At 41.1% G+C, this 22,844-nt stretch overlaps 1 protein-coding gene across 1 annotated transcript in view; it reads left to right on the forward strand.

The window, feature by feature from the left end:
- The window catches only part of LOC124663561 (homeobox-leucine zipper protein TF1-like), a 26,963-nt gene extending 4,496 nt beyond the window's left edge, over positions 1-22,467 (forward strand). The window contains exons 2-13 of the mRNA XM_047201250.1: positions 17,545-17,657; positions 18,014-18,131; positions 18,357-18,542; positions 18,717-19,055; positions 19,185-19,286; positions 19,436-19,633; positions 19,743-19,911; positions 20,016-20,275; positions 20,387-20,482; positions 20,585-20,960; positions 21,047-21,118; positions 22,280-22,467. Of these exons, the coding sequence (XP_047057206.1) occupies positions 17,545-17,657; positions 18,014-18,131; positions 18,357-18,542; positions 18,717-19,055; positions 19,185-19,286; positions 19,436-19,633; positions 19,743-19,911; positions 20,016-20,275; positions 20,387-20,482; positions 20,585-20,960; positions 21,047-21,118; positions 22,280-22,467 (2,217 nt within the window). The remainder of the gene's footprint in view (positions 1-17,544; positions 17,658-18,013; positions 18,132-18,356; positions 18,543-18,716; positions 19,056-19,184; positions 19,287-19,435; positions 19,634-19,742; positions 19,912-20,015; positions 20,276-20,386; positions 20,483-20,584; positions 20,961-21,046; positions 21,119-22,279) is intronic.
- The last annotated feature ends 377 nt before the right edge of the window (positions 22,468-22,844 follow it).

Raw genomic sequence — 22,844 nt, forward strand, 5'->3', positions numbered from 1 at the left:
CCTAAAACTTGATAACTTTTGACGGAACTCCGGAAAGACTCCGTGGGCGCCGCCACATCGCGAAACTCCACCTCGGGGGACAGAACTCTCTGCTCCGGCACCCTGCCGGGACGGGGAATTGCCCCCGGAGCCATCTCCACCGCCGTCTTCACCGCCGTCTTCACCGCCATCGCTGCCTCCATGATGAGGAGGGAGTAATCCACCCCCGGGGCTGAGGGCTCCGCTGTAGCTATGTGGTTCATCTCTCTCTATGTGATCTAGTTGAATGTCATCTATGTGCTACTCTAGTGATGTTATTAAAGTAGTTTTATTCCTCCTGCACGGTGTAATGGTGACAGTGTGTGCATCCGTGTTAGTACTTGGTTTATGCTATGATCATGATCTCTTGTAGATTGCGAAGTTAACTATTGCTATGATAATATTGATGTGATCTATTCCTCCTACATATGCATGAAGGTGACGAGTGTGCATGCTATGCTAGTACTTGGTTTAGTCTTTTGATCTATCTTACACTAAAGGTTACTAAAATATGAGCATTATTGTGGAGCTTGTTAACTCCGGCATTGAGGGTTCGTGTAATCCTACGCAATGTGGTCATCATCCAACAAGAGTGTAGAGTAGTCCTATTATGTGATCATTGTTGAGAGTGTCCACTAGTGAAAGCAGGATCCCTAGGCCTTGCTTCCAAGCATCGAATCTCCGTTTGTTTACTGTTTTGTTACATGTTTACTCGCTGCCATATTTAATTCAGATTACTATTACCACTCATATCCATCCATATTACTTGTATTTCACTATCTCTTCGCCGAACTAGTGCACCTATACATCTGACAAGTGTATTAGGTGTGTTGGGGACACAAGAGACTTCTTGCTTTGTGGTTGCAGGGTTGCTTGAGAGGGATATCTTTGACCTCTTCCTCCCTGAGATCGATAAACCTTGGGTGATCCACTTAAGGGAAACTTGCTGCTGTTCTACAAACCTCTGCTCTTGGAGGCCCAACACTGTCTACAAGAATAGAAGCTCCCGTAGACATCAAGCACCCGCGCATTGCTTCTTTCGCTGTGTTGGGTGGATTTCTTTGTTCCATTACCTTCCAGTAGCTTTGAGCATTGTCCAGAAGTGTTAAGAATGATTGTGTCACCTCTGAACATGTGAGTTTTTGATTATGCACTAACCCTCTAATGAGTTTGTTTTGAGTTTGGTGTGGAGGAAGTTTTCAAGGGTCAAGAGAGGAGGATGATATACTATGATCAAGAAGAGTGAATGCTCTAAGCTTGGGGATGCCCCGGTGGTTCACCCCTGCATATTTCAAGAAGACTCAAGCGTCTAAGCTTGGGGATGCCCAAGGCATCCCCTTCTTCATCAACAAATTATCAGGTTCCTTCTCTTGAAACTATATTTTTATTCGGTCACATCTTATGTACTTTACTTGGAGCGTCTGTATGTTTCTTGTTTTTGTTTTTGTTTGAATAAATGCTTGTGTGGGAGAGAGACACGCTCCGCTGGTTCGTAGGAACACATGTGTTCTTAGCTTTTAATTTTCATGGCGAAGGATGAAACTGCTTCGTTAATTGTTATATGGTTGGAAACGGAAAATGCTACATGTAGTAACTGGTATGATGTCTTGAATAACTTGATACTTGGCAATCTGTTGTGCTCATGTTTAAGCTCTTGCATCATATACTTTGCACCTATTAGTGAAGAAATACATAGAGCTTGTTAAAATTTGGTTTGCATGAGTGGTTTCTCTAGAGTCTAGATATTTTCTAGTGAGGTGTTTGAACAACAGGGAAGACAATGTATAGTCTTATAATACTTGTAATATGTCTTTTATGTGAGTTTTGCTGTACCGTTCATCCTTGTGTTTGTTTCAAATAACCTTGCTATCCTAAACCTTGTATCGAGAGGGAATACTTCTCATGCATCCAAAATACTTGAGCCAACCACTATGCCATTTGTGTCCACCATACCTACCTACTACATGGTATTTATCCGCCATTCCAAAGTAAATTGCTTGAGTGCTACCTTTAAAATTCCATCATTCACCTTTGCAATATATAGCTCATGGGACAAATAGCTTAAAAACTATTGTGGTATTGAATATGTACTTATGCACTTTATCTCTTATTAAGTTGCTTGTTGAGCGATAACCATGTTTCGGGGACGCCATCAACTATTCTTTGTTGGATATCATGTGAGTTGCTATGCATGTCCGTCTTGTCCGAAGCAAGAGAGATCTACCACCTTTATGGTTGGAGCATGCATATTGTTAGAGAAGAACTTTGGGCCGCTAACTAAAGCCATGATTCATGGTGGAAGTTTCAGCTTTGGACACATATCCTCAATCTCATATGAGAATAATAATTGTTGCCACATGCTTATGCATTAAAGAGGAGTCCATTATCTGTTGTCCATGTTGTCCCGGTATGGATGTCTAAGTTGAGAATAATCAAAAGCGAGAAATCCAAAATGCGAGCTTTCTCCTTAGACCTTTGTACAGGCGGCATGGAGGTACCCCATTGTGACACTTGGTCAAAACATGTGCATTGCAAAGATCCGGTAGTCCAAGTTAATTAGGACAAGGTGCGGGCACTATTAGTATACTATGCATGAGACTTGCAACTTGTAAGATATAATGTACATAACTCATATGCTTTATTACTACCGTTGACAAAATTGTTTCATGTTTTCAAAATAAAAGCTCTAGCACAAATATAGCAATCGATGCTTTCCTCTTTGAAGGACCATTCTTTTTAATTTTATGTTGAGTCAGTTCACCTATCTCTCTCCACCTCAAGAAGCAAACACTTGTGATTAACTGTGCATTGATTCTTACATACTTGCATATTATACTTGTTATATTGCTTTGCATTGACAACTATCCATGAGATATACATGTTACAAGTTGAAAGCAACTACTGAAACTTTATCTTCCATTGTGTTGCTTCAATGTATTTACTTTGAATTTATTGCTTTATTAGTTAGCTCTTATGCAAGACTTACTAATACTTGTCTTGAAGTACTATTCATGAAAAGTCTTTGCTTTATGATTCACTTGTTTACTCATGTCATTACCATTGTTTTGATCGCTGCATCCACTACATATGTTTACAAATAGTATGATCAAGGTTATGATGGCATATCACTTCAGAAATTATCTTTGTTATCGTTTTACCTGCTCGGGACGAGCGTAACTAAGCTTGGGGATGCTTGATACGTCTCCGACGTATCGATAATTTCTTATGTTCTATGCCATATTATTGATGATACCTACATGTTTTATGCACACTTTATGTCATATTCGTGCATTTTCTCGGAACTAACCTATTAACAAGATGCCGAAGTGCCGATTCGTTGTTTTACGTTGTTTTTGGTTTCAGAAATCCTAGTAAAGAAATATTTTCGAATCGGACGAAATCAAGACCGAGGGCCTTATAATTCCCGGAAGCTTCCGGAGCACCGAGAGAAGAGTCGGAGGGGTGCCGGGGGGCCCACACCACCCGGCCGCGGCCCAAGGGGGCGCGCCCCCTATGGTGGCACCACCCCGTGGCCCCTCCGACTCCGATTCTTCGCCTATTTAAGCCGTCGTGACCTAAAACTTCGATAACTTTTGACGGAACTCCGGAAAGACTCCGGGGCGCCGCCACATCGCGAAACTCCAATTCGGGGGACGAACTCTCGCTCCGGCACCCTGCCGGGACGGGGAATTGCCCCCGGAGCCATCTCCACCGCCGTCTTCACCGCCGTCTTCACCGCCATCGCTGCCTCCATGATGAGGAGGGAGTAATCCACCCCCGGGGCTGAGGGCTCCGCTGTAGCTATGTGGTTCATCTCTCTCTCTATGTGATCTAGTTGAATGTCATCTATGTGCTACTCTAGTGATGTTATTAAAGTAGTTTTATTCCTCCTGCACGGTGTAATGGTGACAGTGTGTGCATCCGTGTTAGTACTTGGTTTATGCTATGATCATGATCTCTTGTAGATTTCGAAGTTAACTATTGCTATGATAATATTGATGTGATCTATTCCTCCTACATATGCATGAAGGTGACAGTGTGCATGCTATGCTAGTACTTGGTTTAGTCTTTTGATCTATCTTACACTAAAGGTTACTAAAATATGAGCATTATTGTGGAGCTTGTTAACTCCGGCATTGAGGGTTCGTGTAATCCTACGCAATGTGTTCATCATCCAACAAGAGTGTAGAGTAGTCCTATTATGTGATCATTGTTGAGAGTGTCCACTAGTGAAAGCAGGATCCCTAGGCCTTGCTTCCAAGCATCGAATCTCCGTTTGTTTACTGTTTTGTTACATGTTTACTCGCTGCCATATTTCATTCAGATTACTATTACCACTCATATCCATCCATATTACTTGTATTTCACTATCTCTTCGCCGAACTAGTGCACCTATACATCCGACAAGTGTATTAGGTGTGTTGGGGACACAAGAGACTTCTTGCTTTGTGGTTGCGGGGTTGCTTGAGAGGGATATCTTTGACCTCTTCCTCCCCGAGATCGATAAACCTTGGGTGATCCACTTAAGGGAAACTTGCTGCTGTTCTACAAACCTCTGCTCTTGGAGGCCCAACACTGTCTACAAGAATAGAAGCTCCCGTAGACATCAAGCACTTTTACGGCGCCGTTGTCGGGGAGGAAAGGTAAAAAGGCACTCATACTCCGGTTCCGAGTAACGATACTTTTTTGGCGCCATTGTATTTGTGCTCGAAGCTATTTCCTTTAGATCCTGCAATTGCATCTTTTTGTTTCTTGTTTACACTAGTTTGGCATAATGGACAACAATGAGCTTCTTATTCTATTTCCTGATTTAAAACATGGATTGTTTGATGCGAAAAATTAAAAAACCTATGGAATCTTATTTGCATGCTGGTAGTAATATTAGTATGAACGCTTTGAACACCATTGTTGATAATGATATAGAAAGTTCTAAGCTTGGGGAAGCTGGTTTTCATGATCTTTTTAGTCCCCCAAGCATTGAGGAGAAAATTTTCTTTGATGATACTTTGCCTCCTATTTATGATTATAATGATAGTGGTCTTTTGGTGCCACCTACTATGGAGAGTAAATTTTGTTGTGATTATACTATGCCTCCTACACTTGATGAGAATAATAATGATAGCTACTTTGTTGAATTTGCTCCCACTATTACCAATAAAATTGATTATGCTTATGTGGAGAGTAATAATTTTATGCATGAGACTCATGATAAGAATGCTTTATGTGATAGTTATATTGTTGAGTTTGCTCATGTTGCTACTGAAAGTTATTATGAGAGAGGAAAATATGGTTGTAGAAATTTTCATGTTACTAAAATGCCTCTCTATGTGCTGAAATTTTTGAAGCTACACTTGTTCTATCTTCCTATGCTTGTCACTTTGCTCTTCATGAACTTGTTTATTTACAAGATTCCCATGCATAGGAAGCATGTTAGACTTAAATGTGTTTTGAATTTGTCTCTTGATGCCCTCTTTTGCTTCACATACTATTTCTTGCGAGTGCATCATTAAAACTGCTGAGCCCATCTTAACGGCTATAAAGAAAGAACTTCTTGGGAGATAACCCATGTGTTATTTTGCTACAGTACTTTGTTTTATATTTGTGTCTTGGAAGTTGTTTACTACTGTAGCAACCTCTCCTTATCTTAGTTTTATGTTTTGTTGTGCCAAGTAAAGTCTTTGATAGTAAAGTAAGTACTAGATTTGGATTACTGCGCAGTTTCAGATTTCTTTGCTGTCACGAATCTGGGTCTAATTCTCTGTAGGTAACTCAGAAAATTATGCCAATTTACGTGAGTGATCCCCAGATATGTACGCAACTTTCATTCAATTTGGGAATTTTCATTTGAGCAAGTCTGGTGCCCTTTTAAAATTCGTCTTTACGGACTGTTCTGTTTTGACAGATTCTGCCTTTTATTTCGCATTGCTTCTTTCGCTGTGTTGGGTGGATTTCTTTGTTCCATTACCTTCCAGTAGCTTTGAGCAATGTCCGAAGTGTTAAGAATGATTGTGTCACCTCTGAACATGTGAGTTTTTGATTATGCACTAACCCTCTAATGAGTTTGTTTTGAGTTTGGTGTGGAGGAAGTTTTCAAGGGTCAAGAGAGGAGGATGATATACTATGATCAAGAAGAGTGAAAGCTCTAAGCTTGGGGATGCCCCGGTGGTTCACCCCTGCATATTTCAAGAAGACTCAAGCGTCTAAGCTTGGGGATGCCCAAGGCATCCCCTTCTTCATCAACAAATTATCAGGTTCCTTCTCTTGAAACTATATTTTTATTCGGTCACATCTTATGTACTTTACTTGGAGCGTCTGTATGTTTCTTGTTTTTGTTTTTGTTTGAATAAATGCTTGTGTGGGAGAGAGACACGCTCCGCTGGTTCGTAGGAACACATGTGTTCTTAGCTTTTAATTTTCATGGCGAAGGATGAAACTGCTCGTTAATTGTTATATGGTTGGAAACGGAAAATGCTACATGTAGTAACTGGTATGATGTCTTGAATAACTTGATACTTGGCAACTGTTGTGCTCATGTTTAAGCTCTTGCATCATATACTTTGCACCTATTAGTGAAGAAATACATAGAGCTTGTTAAAATTTGGTTTGCATGAGTGGTTTCTCTAGAGTCTAGATATTTTCTAGTGAGGTGTTTGAACAACAGGGAAGACAATGTATAGTCTTATAATACTTGTAATATGTCTTTTATGTGAGTTTTGTCTGTACCGTTCATCCTTGTGTTTGTTTCAAATAACCTTGCTAGCCTAAACCTTGTATCGAGAGGGAATACTTCTCATGCATCCAAAATACTTGAGCCAACCACTATGCCATTTGTGTCCACCATACCTACCTACTACATGGTATTTATCCGCCATTCCAAAGTAAATTGCTTGAGTGCTACCTTTAAAATTCCATCATTCACCTTTGCAATATATAGCTCATGGGACAAATAGCTTAAAAACTATTGTGGTATTGAATATGTACTTATGCACTTTATCTCTTATTAAGTTGCTTGTTGAGCGATAACCATGTTTACGGGGACGCCATCAACTATTCTTTGTTGGATATCATGTGAGTTGCTATGCATGTCCGTCTTGTCTGAAGCAAGAGAGATCTACCACCTTTATGGTTGGAGCATGCATATTGTTAGAGAAGAACTTTGGGCCGCTAACTAAAGCCATGATTCATGGTGGAAGTTTCAGTTTTGGACACATATTCTCAATCTCATATGAGAATAATAATTGTTGCCACATGCTTATGCATTAAAAAGGAGTCCATTATCTGTTGTCCATGTTGTCCCGGTATGGATGTCTAAGTTGAGAATAATCAAAAGCGAGAAATCCAAAATGCGAGCTTTCTCCTTAGACCTTTGTACAGAGCGGCATGGAGGTACCCCATTGTGACACTTGGTCAAAACATGTGCATTGCAAAGATCCGGTAGTCCAAGTTAATTAGGACAAGGTGCGGGCACTATTAGTATACTATGCATGAGACTTGCAACTTATAAGATATAATGTACATAACTCATATGCTTTATTACTACCGTTGACAAAATTGTTTCATGTTTTCAAAATAAAAGCTCTAGCACAAATATAGCAATCGATGCTTTCCTCTTTGAAGGACCATTCTTTTTAATTTTATGTTGAGTCGGTTCACCTATCTCTCTCCACCTCAAGAAGCAAACACTTGTGATTAACTCGTGCATTGATTCTTACATACTTGCATATTATACTTGTTATATTGCTTTGCATTGACAACTATCCATGAGATATACATGTTACAAGTTGAAAGCAACTGCTGAAACTTTATCTTCCATTGTGTTGCTTCAATGTATTTACTTTGAATTTATTGCTTTATTAGTTAGCTCTTATGCAAGACTTATTAATACTTGTCTTGAAGTACTATTCATGAAAAGTCTTTGCTTTATGATTCACTTGTTTACTCATGTCATTACCATTGTTTTGATCGCTGCATCCACTACATATGTTTACAAATAGTATGATCAAGGTTATGATGGCATATCACTTCAGAAATTATCTTTGTTATCGTTTTACTCGCTCGGGACGAGCAGAACTAAGCTTGGGGATGCTTGATACGTCTCCGACGTATCGATAATTTCTTATGTTCTATGCCATATTATTGATGATACCTACATGTTTTATGCACACTTTATGTCATATTCGTGCATTTTCTGGAACTAACCTATTAACAAGATGCCGAAGTGCCGATTCTTTGTTTTCTGCTGTTTTTGGTTTCGAAATCCTAGTAAAGAAATATTTTCGGAATCGGACGAAATCAAGACCGAGGGCCTTATAATTCCCGGAAGCTTCCAGAGCACCGAGAGAAGAGGCGGAGGGGTGCCGGGGGCCCACACCACCTGGCCGCGCGGCCCAAGGGGGGGCCCTATGGTGGCACCACCCGTGGCCCCTCCGACTCCGATTCTTCGCCTATTTAAGCCGTCGTGACCTAAAACTTCGATAACTTTTGACGGAACTCCGAGAAAGACTCCGGGCGCCGCCACATCGCGAAACTTCAATTCGGGGACGAACTCTCTGCTCCGGCACCCTGCCGGGACGGGGAATTGCCCCCGGAGCCATCTCCACCGCCGTCTTCACCGCCATCGCTGCCTCCATGATGAGGAGGGAGTAATCCACCCCCGGGGCTGAGGGCTCCGCTGTAGCTATGTGGTTCATCTCTCTCTCTATGTGATCTAGTTGAATGTCATCTATGTGCTACTCTAGTGATGTTATTAAAGTAGTTTTATTCCTCCTGCACGGTGTAATGGTGACAGTGTGTGCATCCGTGTTAGTACTTGGTTTATGCTATGATCATGATCTCTTGTAGATTGCGAAGTTAACTATTGCTATGATAATATTGATGTGATCTATTCCTCCTACATATGCATGAAGGTGACAGTGTGCATGCTATGCTAGTACTTGGTTTAGTCTTTTGATCTATCTTACACTAAAGGTTACTAAAATATGAGCATTATTGTGGAGCTTGTTAACTCCGGCATTGAGGGTTCGTGTAATCCTACGCAATGTGTTCATCATCCAACAAGAGTGTAGAGTAGTCCTATTATGTGATCATTGTTGAGAGTGTCCACTAGTGAAAGCAGGATCCCTAGGCCTTGCTTCCAAGCATCGAATCTCCGTTTGTTTACTGTTTTGTTACATGTTTACTCGCTGCCATATTTCATTCAGATTACTATTACCACTCATATCCATCCATATTACTTGTATTTCACTATCTCTTCGCCGAACTAGTGCACCTATACATCCGACAAGTGTATTAGGTGTGTTGGGGACACAAGAGACTTCTTGCTTTGTGGTTGCAGGGGTTGCTTGAGAGGGATATCTTTGACCTCTTCCTCCCTGAGATCGATAAACCTTGGGTGATCCACTTAAGGGAAACTTGCTGCTGTTCTACAAACCTCTGCTCTTGGAGGCCCAACACTGTCTACAAGAATAGAAGCTCCCGTAGACATCAAGCACCCGCGCCAGGTCAACCCCAGGCACGTACCATCGTCGGCGAGGACGAGATCTCGCCGGAGTTCGTCGAGGCGATTCTCCACGAGATCCAGATCGGAGGTGATTCGCCGAGGAGAGGACGAGAAGGGAAAAGCTGCGCGGACAGCATCGATAGATCCGCTCGCGGCGGTTCAGGATCGGAAGGTGGCTACGGCGGAGGAGCACGGCGATGGCCGGAGCAAGGCGGCGGCCATGGCGGCGACGCCATCGCCACGGGAGTCGCCAGAGGTTAGGGTTAGACGAGTGAGTGAGAGGGCCGAGTGAGAGTGAGTGAGGTGGGCCGCTTCGGCGCCACCGAACCCAAAAGGGGGACCAGCCTTATTGGGCCGTCCCTGGGTTTAGGTTATTGGGCTGGGCCCAATATGGGTCCAGGGGGGGTATTTTGGTCTTTTCACATTTAATAAAAGACCAAAACTTTACCAAATTTTAATAAATCATAAATAACTCTAAAAATCCAATAAAAATTGGATTTATGAATGAAAAATAAATCTTAACAAGAATAAAATATGAAATGGAATTTATGAAACAAATTCAAAATTATGAATTTTAAGAATTTAAATAATAACTTGGAATTTAAAATTATTATTTCCTTGTATTTAAAATTCAAGGAAAAATCTCAAATAAGTTCAAATACTTATTTTCAAACATTTCAAAATGAAATTCTATTATTCCAAGTCATTTCTTTTGTAAAAGAGTATTTTCCCAGAAAAATACTATATTCCTTTTATTCCAAAAACTATAGAGGTAACTCTATAATTTTCAACTATTTTTGGAATGATTAAAGGAATCACCAAGTAAATAGTTTTACTTTGAATTGTTGTACTTTGTGTGAATTAAAATGGTATATACTTTTAAATCAATTGTAAATTACCGTCAAAGACATAAATCTTAATACAACCCTAAATTGTAATAACTCCACAGGGAAAGGGATTCAACATAAAATAATACATCCATGATTGCATTATTTGGATTTTATAACATTGTCCTTACCGGACAATGATGCTTCTTACGTAACCCGAGGTCCAGGTTCCATCAATCGCATTGAACTGCACTATCTCGCAGATCCACGGGCAAGTTCACCCTTGCTCATGTCAATTTGATTATTTTCTACTACTTTAATGCAAAGCTATATACTTATCATTCCTGCATCGCAAATGAAATGTTATTTTCCAATTATGAATATGACTATGTGGCTGGCAATGGAACCATGGTAAGTGTTGATATGGTGGAGGTTCCATTGCAATGGGTTATATCACCCTAGGATTAAATTACCAATGCCGTCCAGTGATTCTAGCGCCGTACAAACCGCGTTGACCATGAGATCTATAATGGCTCTGGGGAAGCCAGTCGTATATTTTCCCTTCTGCACGCCAACGGATTGGTAGAGCCGGCGGGGTGTTGGAGGCACTGCCGTAGGTTGGGATGGCCTTTAAATCCCCATCCATTAGTGATGATGGCTCTACGATCTATGAAGGATTGTCCAAAGTACACCATGAGTAAAGCCGTATTATCGGGAGAAGTCTACTGGAGGTGTGCGGGTGGACAAAAGGGTGGGTTTGCAGTCGCGGAGAAGGCGGTGTGGGCTTGGATCTTTATACCTGGCCTCACACCAAAGGAAGTGTGAACGGGGGCAAGTCCCTGCGGATGGCAAAAAGGGTGAGATCTCTTGTGGGAAAAGTAACGCACCTCTGCAGAGTGTATCAAATTGTGGCTGTCACTCCTTGTTCCGGGAAGGGAACTGCGAACGCGGCAGGAAAGGAACTCCGTGAAGTTCTAGTCAACCTGTGAAGACTGACGGGCATAGTTTTCATAATAAAAGCAACCTTTTGAAGAAATGATTTTAAAAACATGCATTGACCTGCGATTTCCTGATCAATGGTCGTAGCTAGTGCATCAAACACCTTTTTATTCTTTTAGAACTTGCTGAGTACCCCCGTACTCACTTTCTTTCGACACCCTTGCTAGACTCGTGATCCGGAAGTGGAGGCCATCAACGATGGAGCACCGGAAGGAAGCTACGAGCTGGTCTACGAAGAACCCGATCTTACCGGTGGAGTGGAAGGCGTAGACTATGGGATAGTCTACGGACCGGATGACACGGAGGTGGAGGAGTAGTGACATACCCTAGCATCATAGAGCCGAGCAACGTAGAACTTACCTAAATAAGTTGTTGAGCTCTCTTTTATATTGTTATGAGTTGTAATCGTACTTAAGTAGTATCTTAGGTTGTTCTCATAGGACTCGTGAGAATACCAACTTGTTAAGACAATGTTTGTAATAAAGTATTGAGTGTTATGACCTGCAATGTTTCGTTGTACCACTCGAGGGATATGGCAAATTGTGAAGAAGTCCCTTCACAAAGATCATATCAACGACTTGTATACTACAACATGCAGTGGTATGCTGGGTCACCGCATTAGCCCACTTATGACTAGAAATATAAAATACATAAAATAAGATAACTAGCTAGGTGGAGTCTTGAAATTGGCTTCACCTCGGCCTTCATGCCCGTATCAATCCAAGTGCTCGATTCGCTGGGCACTCGAATGCACCACAAAGACCTCGCTACTATGGTTGGTGATTATTCCTGCTGCCCCATCCTTTTTGTACAATTCTGTTATTTTTCGTTTGTGATGCTAATACTTTGTCATTTGTCATTTATTCATGCAACAGTCGCAAACTGGAAAATGTATTCTAAATTGCATCGCTTCACATGGAACTAAAATCTGATGAGTGGAATGACCTGCTAACTCAAACTTTGATCTTGTATTTTTCTAGCTATAATTTGAATCTGGAATGACCAAAAACCTCTTTGAATACCTATTGGCTATTGAGAATAAGCCTAAAACATCATCAAAGCCACTTTTTAGTGTAGCGAGTGGACTAAAAGTACCAAAATTCCTTCTTTGAACTTTGCACAGTAAGTTTAGAGATCAAATTTTGCTAGCATTATCAGGACAACAATCATTCTAGAAATAAATATAGTTCCTTTCACAACACCAGGGTTTTCTTAATAATTGAATGGCCGCCATCCAATTTATAATCAATTTTTTAGACATAATGTGTACTTCAGGACTAAAACAGGTACCGACCCAATGTGAAAACAAAATCAACACTCAAGTGTAACAAATTTATAGTACCTTGCTCCTATTTTACTTCTGTTATTGTCTTTATTATAAATATTTTCCATGGCCTACCTTTATTTCAACTCCAAAATAATCATACTCATCAGCTTGTCCTACATTGGAATAGTATCTTCTGTTGGATGTAGATGGGCTGCAGTCCAGTAAGGCAGCCCATGTGACCTACAATTACTGAAATCTCAAGGCCCATCATGTTGGCAGCTTGAGGACAGCCTTGGCGGATAAAGTTTAGTCCCACATTGCTAGTTGGGAGGGAGTTTGAATGGTATATAAGGGCTGCTCTTCTAGTCCTTCCATGTGAGTGAGAAGAGAAGGAGCCCTCGCACTCCTCCTCCTCCGCCGCCCGCCTCTCCTCGTCACGCACGACCGTCGCGTTTCGTGACTCGAGTTCGAGTTCAAGACACCTTCTAGGAAGCTTAATTTTTTTGCTTGGTGCACCAACTGAGTTGGATACGTGTTGCCCATGCATATGTATGCTCGCCGCGTGTCCCTGCCAATGAGCCAAAGTGGGGATGGAATTGCATCATGTATCCACGCGTATAATCGGTGGCTAGCTAGCGAAGATATGCATCATTAATCAGTGGTTGGGCGTTCCTGTGTTTTTCCTTTTCTCACAGTTGTTCCATACACGTTCATTACCATTTCAGATTTAGATGCGCTCTCATTAGTAACATATATACACACCAGAAAGTTTGTGATCAATGGTTCATTAGTTGAGATCTTGGAGATAGAATGACATGGCTGCGTCCTTGGTCTGGTGGCAGGTGAGGTGGGGTTCCACGAAGCACATCCACGCCCCATTAATTAAGATCTTGGAGATAAAATGACATTAGCAAGATAGAATGACGCCGGATCGCCTTGGCTGATACATATCTCTTAATATATATATACACGCATGTCACACTTTTGGTTCATTGACCATGCCTGGTTTGTCCCTATTTGCCATAGCGGCAACCGACGAAGATAGACATGAATTGTTTTATACTTAGCGCACACTGATGAAATCAGTTACTGTAATGGTACAAAACTAAACAAGCTCTGTAGTATGCACTAACAAGTTCTCCAATTTGATTTCAATTAAGCTAGTCTCATCTCAAATTAACATATAAAGTGTGGCCCAAGTGTTACAATTGATCAATGTGATCTACTATTTCTTGTTACTTCTTCATTTTAAACCGTTGACAATGAGAAGAAATACTAAAAAAAATTATCAATTCGGTGAAAACATTAATGATCATTGTCGCAATGTGCTCATACTTTCCCGTAAATTGTCTAAATCTGCAAGTTTACTACTAGGGAATACAACATCCTATGAGACCAACATTGGGCACGTCGGTATATATTACTCCATATAGTAATAAAACAAACATATGTGCGTTTACACAACTAGATATGACATTCCCAACATATCAAAGACGACATGGTTGCTTTTGTGGCATAGTCAAACTAGTATAGTTGGGTATCTTTTGGTTTATGGCCACTCTTGCGGCCCATTCAAAAATATTTACCACCATTTTCCTTACTAGCCTAGAAAGTCCGTGAGAAACATTTGGGATTGCTACTATACTTTTATATTTGATGTGTCATTGTGTCTTACATTGTATCCTAGATAGTACGAGGTTGATTTGCATTGCCTCCTCAATAGTTTGCCCAGATAAATGAAAATATAAATATAGTATGGTGGTTGCAGTTCCAAAAAAAAAGACGAGCATCGTTCGCTTTGTTCGCTATCTTTGTCTTTTTAGCTCACCGTCCCTGTCCCCCTTTGAGCCCACTTCGACCCCACCTGAGGTCATATCGGATCCCCAATCCTACCGACTGCACGCTACACCGGCCCGACCCAGTTACCACCTGATACCGTCGTACTAGTCTACTACAAGTTTATGTCAGTTAGTTGGCCTCTCTAGCGGCCCAAACCCAACTCTACCATCGCCGTGCTACCACAACCTTAGAAACTATTATGGTAAATCCTAGGCTCATTGCGTGAGTAGGATTGGAATAACGAGCTGCTCAGTTCATGAATGCTCGGCCCACTAAGACTCATGATCGTTAAGTCCCCCGCTCATTATCCTTAACAAGTTAAAAATGAAGATTGGCTCGTTATATGCTTGTGAGCTGCTCATTAAGCACATTAGGACGTGGGGTTGACGAGATGAGGAGTGATGGTGGAATTTGGTGGTATCAGTTGCTCGATCCTCCTATACATAATATCCAGGACAAAGTCTCGGCTGGGCTTGGGCCAGATTGGTTGTTTTTGCCGACTCAACAAGATGAACTCAAAATTATCTAGCTAAGCGAGCTCGCTCGCTTTACTCGTTAGCATTAAGCCATTAACAAACAAAAATTGTGTTGCTCAACTCAATTTGTTACTTAAACGAGCAAAGAATGAGTTGAATAAACGAAGGCTCAATAAGCTCGCCGAACTTCAAACTTAATGTCCAAACCTACTCATGGTATGATAAGATTTTCTATTGCTCATATCAATAATATAGAGTATAATTTCGTTAATCATTCATCTAGGGCGTTCATACATTTATGTGCACAACATTGAAGGTCAAATGTATGCTCGTGAATCAATTAAACATATGTGACTTGATTTTGAGTAATATACTCCGTATCCTCTACGCCCATGAATCTTACCATCTAACCTATTTTTATTCTTCTTTAATTTGCACGAGGTATGGTATATTTGGTGGTAATTAATGGTAATCCATATAGTTTCTCCCTCATGCCATCATGCCCGACCTCCTAATTTTGGGCACATTTATTTAGTGAAAAGTAACTAGGACAAGCAAATTACAAGTTAAAAGATTCAACTTGTGCTTGAATGGTTATGAAGGAAGTGGCACCCCAGCACACTAGAGTTTAAATCACATATTTGACACTTTGGCGTCTCATAAAGGCGGATTATTCTTCAGTGGGGGTGGTATTCCCGTCGACAACGAGACACATGTGGTAACTTCGTCAATCTCAAAACCCGTCGGATTAGTTTCTTGAGCGCAATTTATTAGAGGTGCTCATAGGGGTATCGTATGTTTATAGGGGTGAGTGAATGTGCACATGTGTGAGCATCTATAATTGTACATTGTTTCACAAAAAAACAAATTATAAGTTAATTTCTCTATATATTATCTAATGACCATTAAAAGTAAATTTTCTGAAGCCAACAAAAATAATTAAAGTGCAGCATCCACTAGGCAAGGGAAAGGCCGAGAGGACGGCTATAAATAAAGTCAGAGGAAAGAGGCACATAGCACAACTGCACACAATACATGAGTGCTGGAGACACGCCGTATGTGTTTGTTTCCAACTTGGAATTGATTTACCTGGTCAGGGCTTCCAATCGTTCTTGGCGAAGATGTATGGCTCTGCTCATGGTGGGCATGGGAGACAGTCGGTATATTTGCTTTCCCATCTCTAACAACACCTAGTTGGAAGTTTTGCTGTTTGCTACCTTGATGCCTCGAAGAGTTCTTCAGTATGTGTTTTTTTTTTGGTTGCTTATCACGTAGACCACGTGGTAGTATGTGTTATTCTTAGTAGAAAGGGATAAAAAAATATGAACACATAAGCACATGCATGTTGATTTTGTTTCCTCTGTGAGCATCGACAAATGTTAAATACGTGATACTTGTAGAGATATTGAAGTATGTCTTTTGCTGATTTTGTTTATTTGGCTACTTCCATTTGTTACCTGCGCGATTCTCCGTGAAATCCACCAACTAATTTTGTAGATGTGTTATCCAATCATCGAAGTTACTATGCCAGAGGTATATACATTCCGCCCCTGATTATTCCAACCTGAGCTTAGATTTCTGGGACCAACATAGATTTCTGGGACCAACACAAAGTCAGACAAAATAATAAACTGTATGCACTATCTGATTTCAAAATAAATCATACTAGTATAGTGTAAATATAAACTAAATTGTAAAACTTATCCTAGAAAAAATGGGAATCCATCTTTTTCGGGATTAGGCTTGTTCATATTGGGATGAGAATGGCTATGTATTCTAGATCTGTTTTTCTTACTCTATTCAAGGTTTTCACAACAAGCCGAAGCCTACCTACCAGACTGATCTTTTGTCTCTTGGGTGCATATGCTTCCTTTATTTTGATATGCACCTTAGATACATTTTAAAATGTCAAAAAATTATAAACAAAAATTCACGTGTATATCTTCGCATACTACGTGCGCATAAAATCTTTCCTAAAAAAATCAAATTGTCGTTTGGGCTGTGTAAAAATACAAAGTTGTATGCTAAAAACAAGGGTTTTGTGGGACATGTTTTATCTTTTTTCATCGGCCATAGAAAAACGTCAGTTTTTCGCGAAACTGTACGAACGCACATAGATTATTGAGATGTACATGCGAAGTTTTTTGTTGGAATTTTTGAAAATTAAAAATATGATTTTTAGGTGGAGGGAGCATATTTTCCCGAGAGCCAAATTGAATTTTCCGACTTACACTATTCTTTATTCTCCCACTAGGGAAGGAAAACAAATGTGTGGGTGGATACTAAATGTATAGCATATGTTTGAAGCATGAAAATGTATTTTCTAAGTTCTTTTATTTCGGACTAATATGCGAACTTGTAACCTCATGGAGTCCATATAGATGGTCCTTTTAAGTCTTCTATTATTTAATAAAAATAAATTCAACTTACTAGTGTAAGTTTCTTACTTTAGTGTGGAGTATGAATCTAAAAGTGTAAGTACTATTTTTAATATCAGAATGGCATGCCACGGGCACAGAGTGGTCAAGCACACGGCGAGGAGCAGCAAACCTTTGACAATTACTCTGAAGAATTAGATGGGATGTATGGTGATAATGTTGACTTTGACATATCGCTTAGCAACAGAAACATAAGTCGGGGAACCCCACTAATGATCAAGATGGCATTGGCCCAAAACCAAGGAAGAAGCGCCTACAGAGGCTCACTTTCCGGCAGAACCAGATACTTCAAGGGTATGGATACTACTAAGGATACTATGATTGATTTCAAGTTGATAATTATCTTCTTCTTTTAGAAGTGCAAATATTCATGAAAATATTTTGATCTTTAGTAATTTTTAACCCAATAAATTTGGTTGAAATGAATTGCATCATATCTGTAGCAGTGATGGTTTGTCCACATGATCATGTAAATACATATCCCATGTTTGATCCTTCTTCTAATATATTGATCTACCTATAAAATGTAAAAAGGCCTCTTTAAGAAAATGTGAGAAGGATAATAGTTTACACACCTGCACACTTCTTGAGTTTGTTATAAGAATTTAACGACTTGCCAATTGTCATTTTTTTCTCACTTGAATGAACAGACATTTTAGCTTTTGTGCTCGCCCGGATGAATATCGAAGGAGGGAGCTGAGTGAGATAACTGGTCTGACAGAACAACAAGTGAAGTTTTGGTTTCAGAACAAGATAACACAAGTCAAGGTCTGGTCTTAAACATTCGCAGAATCTCAATTATACAGTTTGTATCAGATCATCTACCTCGCCATTAAGTATGCATTATCAGCTATTATTCCACTGTCATAGCTTCACTTCTTAAGTTACACTTACTGTATGTAGCCTTAGCCCTTATCAGGATGTATCGTAGAAAACACTCTATCTTGAAATTAGTTATAATTTTCTATACATGTTCTGTGACATAAACTGCAGAATCTGAATGAAAAAGAAGAGAACTATAGATTGAAAGTGGAGAATGTAAGGTTGAGCGAAGAAAATAAGAAGCTTAAGGAAGCTCATAGGACTATGCTTTGTCCCACTTGTGATCCACTGCTACATAACCAGCTCTCTCCAGATATGCAAAGGCTCAAAGAGCAAAATAACTGGCTGGAGCTAGAGGTACACATATAATCAAGCCTCTCAGGCATTTTCAATCAAGTTTCAGTAAGCTAGAAACATTTGGATGAATATGTTTCAAGTTCGGTAATATAACACTAAGCTACAGAGTATTATGAAGATTGCACCAATGTTGTATTATTTTCACTTACTAATGTCTTGCCTTTCATTTGGCAGATTTCCCAATTGCAAGCTGAAACACTTCAAAATTCCAGACAACCTTTCCAACATGACTCGTCTGCAGAAAATGTTGTTATGAGACAAAATGACATACAAATTATTGTTGAACTAACTAATAATGCGATGGAAGAGTTTACCATTTTGTCCAACTCACATGGCCCTCTATGGCTGCCTGTCCCTGGTGGTTCATTTGAAATACTGAACAAGATGGCTTATGCTACACAATTTGGTGGAAAAAATAGTGCAGATAAAATAGGATTCAAGACCGAGGCCACTCGTGCTGATGTTGTGGTCATGATGGGCACCAAAAATATTATGGATTATCTCATGGATTCTGTAAGTTATATACAAATTGTATAAAAAGGCTAGTTATTCTTTGTCAACCAAAAAAGTACATAATTTCAATGCTAATGCAGTTGATGTTATTTCAAGTCGCGATCTGATCCTAATGTTAAATAAATGCAGGAGTGCTATGCATCTCTCTGTCCCGGAATTCTGTCAAGTGCAAAAACCATTAAGGCTTATAAGTGGCATACTAATGTAGGCTACGATGGCGCTATGCATTTGGTATGTATGGCTTATAAGTTTTGTCTTCAGTGCAAAGATCTTGTCCAAAATAAGACAAATCTTCATTACCGACAAAACAAGCACACTATACTAAGGTAAAATTAGTTTTCTTCACTAATTGACATCTTTTGTTTGCTTGAAAACAACAGATGACAATTGAGATGGTGTTCCCGTCCCCCCTGGTACCATCGAGGAAATGCACATTCGTGAGGTCGTGTAGGGAGCTACAAAACAGGACAACACTCATTGTTGACGTGTCCTTGGATAGAAGTGATGGCACCTTCTTCCAATGCCGCAAGATGCCTTCAGGAGTGCTAATTCAGCCCCTAGAACATAACAGCTGCAAGGTATGGTAAAGAAAGACTGAAAATTGATAAATAACTACCATGTGGTGATACTGGCATATATGAAGGCGAATTAGCCCATGCTTTATTTGCTCGGAAATCTTGTTGGCAGATCATCGTCATCGAGCATGTTCTAGTAGATGATACCGGAGTTCAAGGCCTCTACCAGCCATGTCTGAGTGGACTCATGTTTGGAGCTAGGCGCTGGGCAACCAGCATCGCACGGCAGTGCTTGCGTTTAAGAGACACCTTCCACGTTATTACCAGAAATGCTTTAAGAGGTAAGTCAAACCTACAGATCTTCAGTGTCTGAAACTCTGAACTGAGCAAATCCTGGAAGGCATTTTTTTACAGAAACAAGCTTTTCCTCTTTGGTTTGTTTCAGCCAACTCAAAGGGGAGGAAGTCCCTAATGAAGCTAGCCGATAGCCTGCTTGTCAGCTACAGCAACAGCGTCGCCGCCATCCCTGAGGACGCATGGACCATCGTGTGCGGCGCTGGTACGGAACAAGATATCAAGATCGCGCATAGGAGGAACCATGACCGCCCGAACAAAGCTATTGTGTCTGTGAGCGCATCATTCCAGCTTCCAATACCACTTAGGGTCACGTTTGATCTGCTCAGGAACAACACGCTGCGTGCACAGGTACACCAATGAAAATACCCTGATCTACCTCTCCAATCACACACGTGGTACGGGCATTTCGCTTCTCTCCGCAAGCTAGCTATGTACTCATGTCATGTGTACCTTACACAGTGGGATGTGCTGGTGAAAGGTGGTGTCGTGAGGGAGGAAGTCTGTGTCTCTGGCAGCATAGAAGCTGATGATACCGTCTCCACACCGCATGTTAAGGTACCAAACACATCTAGCTTCAGTACCTACAAGAGCCATCGTTTTCTTAGGTAATCAGATATCTCACTCCACTAACTCAAGGATATTTGTGTGATTGACCAGAATGCCGCAGAAAAAAGGGAAAACATCATGATCCTCCAGAACAGCTGCTATGACGTGTCGGGCTCGTTCATTGTTTACGCACCCATCGATACCCAACTGATGAACAAGATCCTGAGCCCAGGGGACATGGGGGAGAGCAATGTATCCATTTACCCCACCGGCTTCTCCCTCCTCCCCGTCAGTGAGTCTGCACAGGGTGGCATTGCCCTAGGCGAGGATGGAGAAACTCTTGTAACCGTGGGGTTCCAGATTCTGCTGAAGCTCGCACGTGGCAATGGCTTATGTCCTAAGTCTGTGGCTGCGACCATCGATCTCATGTCTGAGAACATTGCGACTATCAAAACATCCTTGATCAACAACCAGTCTCATGTACAACGTACCAGGTAATATTCTTCATGTTAAAATGCACTAATACTAACATGTGCTCAGTAATCTGGTGATGACTGCTTGTTGTTTGCACAGAGGGAAAGGGAGGCACAATGATAGTGGAAGGACGTAAATCAGCGTCGAATACATTGTCAGTTCAGATCAACTGTATTTCTCCTGGTGTTACTACAATATATAATTACATTTCTTTTACTATTTGCAACTTTCAGCTTCGAATGAGAACTTGTAATAATGGTTTAACAACCAGAACTATGTTATGTTTCCTTTACTATTTGCAATTTTCAGCCTATAATGGGAACCTGTAATAATGGTTTAGGAACCAGACCTATGTCATGTTATTGCTGTATTATCGACTGCCTCGTAACCATACTGTTGGATTTTCTTGTGAATTTAGTGACACTATGGATGCTATACTATAACCTGCGGTTCCTTTTTATTTGATGCGTGCTATTTTTAAACCACAGTTTTGTTAATTTGACTACACAATGCGGTATTAGGGTTTTGAAAACCCTTTACACACAAAGTTAGCAAACAATTTTCCCTGCTAGATGGCTAACAGAGAAATCTGAAATCTCAAAACAAGCCCTACTGTCGACCCTTATGCACTTCACATATTTCCAGTATCACCGTGACTCCAATATTAGAATGGACATCCCGTCGTGCTTTGTCCGGTTCTAATAGCCGGTTGTTTTTACCAATTCCGGTTTTTGGTATTCACTTGTCCACAGTAAGGGGCTATTTGGATTGGTTGTAGTACCTATGTATCCATCGGTATCTAGAGATAATTACTGGTGGAGACACAAATATTACCACCACTCCAAGCAGGCCCTAAGGGCGCACCCAGTTCTCCGTTGCAGTACAGTCATATGTTCTGTAAGAATTAATTTAGGCGGAGGCTGATGAATAAGTCATTGTATTCTGGTCTTTGTGGAGCTGCTGCAACACATGGTCCTTGTGAAGGACAGGTGGTTAGGATATGATAGCATCCCTGATCCTTGACTGCTTTTAGAGGCATCAAGGACTGGCAGTTAGCATCTCCTTGACTGCTTTCAGAGGCATCAAAGACTGGCAGTTAGGCATCTTTAGACTAGCATATTCTGGCTGGCTAGCAGCTATAAATTTGTAGCCCCGTGCCCTCAGTATGGTATGGCATTATATGAGATGTGTGTGAAATAAACCAACAAAAATTGCCCCAACTCTCCTAGTATCATCCTCTTCTTCATGAAAGTGAGGCTAGAGATACTAACAAGTGGTATCAGAGCTAGGTTGTCTTGCAGCCTGAGCATCTCCTGCTCCTCTCCTTCACAGGGAAGGGAGCAGCCCCAACCAGTTGCAGCCTCAACTGCCCCTGGTTACTTCCCTCCGTCCGGCTTGTCGAGCAGCAGCTCGTCGGAAGCAGCGCTCAGCCCCCCAGCAGCGAGCCATGTCCGACGGCCACTCTCAGTACACGGCTACCTCCAGCACGCGGCATCGGCAGGAGGCCGATCGCGCCGTGATACGTCTCAAACGTATCTATAATTTCTTATGTTCCATGCTAGTTTTATGACAATACTCACATGTTTTATATACACTTTACATCATTTTGATGCATTTTCCGGCACTAACCTATTAACAAGATGTCGAAGCGCCAGTTCCTGTTTTCTGTTGTTTTTGGTTTCAGAAATCCTACACAGGAAATATTCTCGGAATTGGACGAAACAAAAGCCCACGGTCTTATTTTCCACGGAGCCTTCCAGAAGTCCGAAGAGGAGACGAAGAGGGACGACGAGGCGGCCACACGCTAGGGGGGCGCGGCCCCACCCCTAGCCGTGCCGCCCTATGGGGTGGGCCCCTCGAGCGTCCCCCGACTCTGCCCCTTCGCCTATTTATTCTC

The sequence above is a fragment of the Lolium rigidum genome, chromosome 6 (genome assembly GCF_022539505.1).
Source record: "Lolium rigidum isolate FL_2022 chromosome 6, APGP_CSIRO_Lrig_0.1, whole genome shotgun sequence".
Lineage (NCBI taxonomy): Eukaryota > Viridiplantae > Streptophyta > Magnoliopsida > Poales > Poaceae > Lolium > Lolium rigidum.